This window comes from Solanum tuberosum, unplaced genomic scaffold, assembly GCF_000226075.1.
Source record: "Solanum tuberosum cultivar DM 1-3 516 R44 unplaced genomic scaffold, SolTub_3.0 scf00059, whole genome shotgun sequence".
NCBI lineage: Eukaryota > Viridiplantae > Streptophyta > Magnoliopsida > Solanales > Solanaceae > Solanum > Solanum tuberosum.
Genome location: NW_006238983.1, coordinates 78499 through 82772, shown reverse-complemented (window position 1 = coordinate 82772; position 4274 = coordinate 78499). Strand labels below are relative to the sequence as shown.

Sequence of the window (4274 nt, the reverse complement as noted above, 5' to 3'; positions counted from 1 at the left end):
CTGACTAACTTTACAGAACTTTCGATCACTGAATTAACTAAGAATACAAATTTAATTTTTTTTTACCATTTTGGTCTAGAAGGAAGAGACCGTAGTAACATTCTTAGTTTTTCAAAAACTTTTCATAGACAAACATTTACATGAAACCAATAAGAAAATGATCTCGTCTTGGACATTTTTACTTTCATAAACAAATTATAAATAAATTTTAATAAACATAGTATAAGATATTTAAAATTATCTATAAAATAATATGTTATGCATGTATAATAATAAAATATATGTATGTAATTTATTGATTCGATTCAATTATTTCTTCAGTTTATCAAAATCAAACCAAATTAAATATTATCAATTTTTAAAAATCTAAAATCAAACTAAATTCAAATCCAAATAAAATTAATTTATTCAGTCAATTTGGTTCAATTTTTCTAACTTAAATCGATTTTATCCAACGCCCTAATTCAAACTATCACTATTATAAATATATATAAATGGAAACAGTTCAGCAAGACTCGTGTCAAAGAAAGAAGATCCGTTACACACAATTCGTGTTGTAAGCTTATTGATCTACTTTGTCCACCTAAATATTTCTTTACACGTGGTCCAACAAAAGCTTTTATGAATATCATCAACGGTCAAGATTTCTCCACATTTCAGTTCATCGTTCAATATGACACCAACTATACTTTTTTTTTAAATGTCTGCCCGGGTCAATGACGGGCAGTTGCCCGCAAGTAGGCCGCCTCTCCCCTCTTCTTAGTATTTATTTATTTATATGGCTTCTTCTCTCCATCTTACTCCTTACATTTCTTAATACTGCTTGTTTCGTCTTATTGTTTCCTTGAATTTATCAGTTGTTGATGAATTCGGTAAAGTTTTAGCGATTGGTTGATCAAACACACAAGAAGAAGAGTGAGTGTTTTATACGATTTTCTTTTTAATTGCGGAATGTCTTTTGGTGAGACTAAAACTGTAACTCCAACTGAACCGAGTACGGAAGCTGCAAGAAGGAGACGCATGGAAATTCATCAGTTTCGATTTGTTGCCAGCGATATGGCGGTGGCTCCACCGACTAGTATGGAGAATGGAGGAAGGAAGAGACAGAAATTGGAGAAAACTGTGTCGGTAAAAAGCTATGATAGTAAAGAGAAGAAGCGATTCAAGTTGGAAAGAATTGTTTCCCTGCCACTATCGCTGCCGTGCACAAGTGAAATTGAGATGGGTAAAAAGAAGTTAGCAGAGAATAAAGAAACCGAAACGAACGCTTTGGATTTGACGGAATCTGCTTCTATATCGTTGAATATTGAACGCCAGGGAGTATCCGACTGTCCAAAATTCGGGATGACATCTGTATGTGGAAGGAGAAGAGATATGGAAGATACGGTGTCGATCTACCCGTCGTTTCTTCAGGATAAACATGAAAAGTCCAGCAACTTACATTTCTTCGGTCTCTACGACGGCCACGGCTGCTCTCATGTAATTAATCTTTAACATCAACGTGTCTCTTTTTATTAAAATGCAATTTCCCCCTTGTTGCTAATTTTGTTGAATGATTATTTCTATAGGCGGCGATGAAATGTAAAGATAGAATGCATGAGATAGTGAAGAACGAGGTTGAGAGCGCAGGGGAAGCTACATGGAAAGAGATGATGAGTCAGAGCTTCTCAAAAATGGACAAAGAAGTCGTTGAATATTCGAAAGGAGCTGGAGGCACACATACTGTGGATTGTAGATGCGAACTTCAGACGCCGCAGTGCGATGCTGTTGGATCCACTGCTGTTGTGGCCGTCCTAACTCCAAACAAAATCGTCGTGTCCAACTGCGGTGATTCTCGCGCTGTGCTCTGCAGAAACGGTATCCCAATTCCTCTGTCCACTGACCACAAGGTGTGTGCCAAATTAATTCCTAACATTCTGTTTCTGTTGCTGGAGAGTGGTAAAAACAGTATTTCTAAATTAGTGTTTTGTTCCTGTTTGTAGCCTGATCGACCCGATGAACTCAATCGGATTGAAGAAGCTGGCGGTCGTGTAATCTATTGGGATGGTGCAAGAGTTCTTGGAGTTTTGGCTATGTCTCGAGCAATCGGTAAGCATATTAGTAGTTAAATGGTCAATGAGGATAATTTAACTAGTTCAACTGATACCTGATTTGCCTTAAACTTATATTATGTTTGGAACATTTTTCAGGTGACAGTTACTTAAAACCATATGTTACATCTGAACCGGAGGTGACCATAACGGAGAGAACAGTAGAAGATGAGTGTTTGATATTAGCGAGCGACGGGCTATGGGATGTTGTCTCAAACGAGACAGCATGTGGTGTAGCTCGCATGTGCTTGCGATCTGGGCAGAGCTCCGACCAGGCTTGCACTGATGCGTCAATCCTCTTGACAAGGCTGGCTTTGGCTCGGCACAGTTCGGATAATGTTAGCGTTGTCGTCGTTGATTTGAAAGGAGGTCTATAAGGGATTGATTTAATTATAAGTTTTGCATGTACATGTACTTGTGTTTTTCTTTATAGGCAAGATTTTCCACGGTTGGTTCCTGGGATGCAACTCTCCCAAGGAAGGGAAACTGCTTGAGCTGGAGAGAGTCTGTTGTATTACTAAGTAGGTGTTCTGGACATCGGAAACAGATCGCCCTACTTTGATTTTTGCAGGCTTTGTTTTCTGCTCAATTGGTTTGTTTTTATTGTGTTAAAAGTTTTTGCATATTTATTGGAGAAGAAACTTCTAAACGTAGGGATACAAAATCTAATCGAAAATCGAATTAAATTGCAAATTAAGTTAAATCGAGAAAAAAACCCGATTAGTAATTGGTTTGATTTGGTTTGGTATTGGAAAAAAAAATTCGACTATGTTTGGGTTGGTTTGGTTTTAACTAAAAAAATTAACTCGAGATCAAATCAATTTGACATTATATATATAATTTTAAAATTTTATTTTATAGATAAAAATATTTACTTTGATATAATTTTTAAATATTTCTTATACGTTTTCATAGTTTTTATCTTTTAATATATTATTTCAAGTTCTAAAATTAGAATTTTGAATGGTTCAATAAAGATTATAGTCCACAAATGTTGGTAATTGTAATAAAGCTTAAATCAAAATCAAATTAATACTAATGCAAAAAGCAAATCAATTCTAACACTAAGAATGATAATAATATTGAATATTTGTTCTTTGATTTTACATTGTTTTAGACAATTCAAATACATAAATATAATTTTAATTTCATTTAATATTTTGTCATGTAACTAGTACTTATTAAATTTATTTTAGCATGATTTAAGTACTTTTAAATTATGATTATTTTCATTATGACTTTGTTAATTTGCAATATTATTTTACGCGATTTCATTATTATTATTTTTTTGTTGGATATTTTAGTGTCATTACTTATATTATATTTTGTCTTATTTTTTTAAGAAATATCTTAGATAATTATATTTTGGTAGGACTAAAGAAATATTTGATGTTAAGTAAATTATATGTTTATATGAATACTTTATCGAAAAAATCTAAAAAAACCCGAAAATTTGAAAAATCCAAAAAAATCTGAAAAAACCCGAGGTTGAAAAATTTGAGTTTTATTGGTTTGGTTTGATTTATATATTTAAAAATACGACACAAATAATTTGATTTGATATTTAAAAAATCCGAACCAACCCGATCATGTACACCCTACTTCTACGAATTAATTATAAGTGCATTTGTTTAAATAGTTCTGATCTATTCTTTGAATACTTGGTAAGAAAAAGTGTTGTATCCTCTTTGATTTAAGTAACATAATATATGGATATATGTTAGTATCGGAGGAGGGGAACGAAAGTTGCATTCAATTACAGTTCTTTCATTATATGAACTAACCTGAAAAAAGGAAAAAATGCATAACCATCTCATGATTAATTTTTAATTTAAACCAACACTGAAACTTTCCCGAACAAACAATATTATTACTAATGCATCATATAAATAGACAGAGTCAGGTAGTTGCAGTAGCAACATGAAACCACCAAATACATAGTTCTTAGTCTTACTTGATCTTACCCAGAGTTTTCCATTCTGAAATTATTGGAGTAGTTGTTTTTATTATGATTTACAAAATTTATGCATAAGAAGTCTAATAAGAATGAGCACACAAATAAGAGAGAGAGCATTGTCGAGAGAAGGCCAAAAATAGACCATTCCAACATTCGTTAAGTCTTTCTTAAGTAAAGAATAAAATGAGAAAAATCAACGCTCATACATTCTGAAAAGCAGTAGTGAA

The 4274-nt window shown here is 32.9% G+C and overlaps 1 protein-coding gene across 1 annotated transcript; it reads left to right on the top strand.

The window, feature by feature from the left end:
• The first annotated feature begins 789 nt into the window (after nt 1-789).
• On the top strand, nt 790-2739 carry LOC102599348 (protein phosphatase 2C 37-like). Its single transcript, XM_006344520.2, has 4 exons — nt 790-1479; nt 1569-1889; nt 1983-2088; nt 2190-2739. The coding sequence occupies exons 1-4, from the start codon at nt 952-954 to the stop codon at nt 2465-2467; spliced, it is 1233 nt and encodes a 410-aa protein (XP_006344582.1). The 5' UTR covers nt 790-951; the 3' UTR covers nt 2468-2739.
• The last annotated feature ends 1535 nt before the right edge of the window (nt 2740-4274 follow it).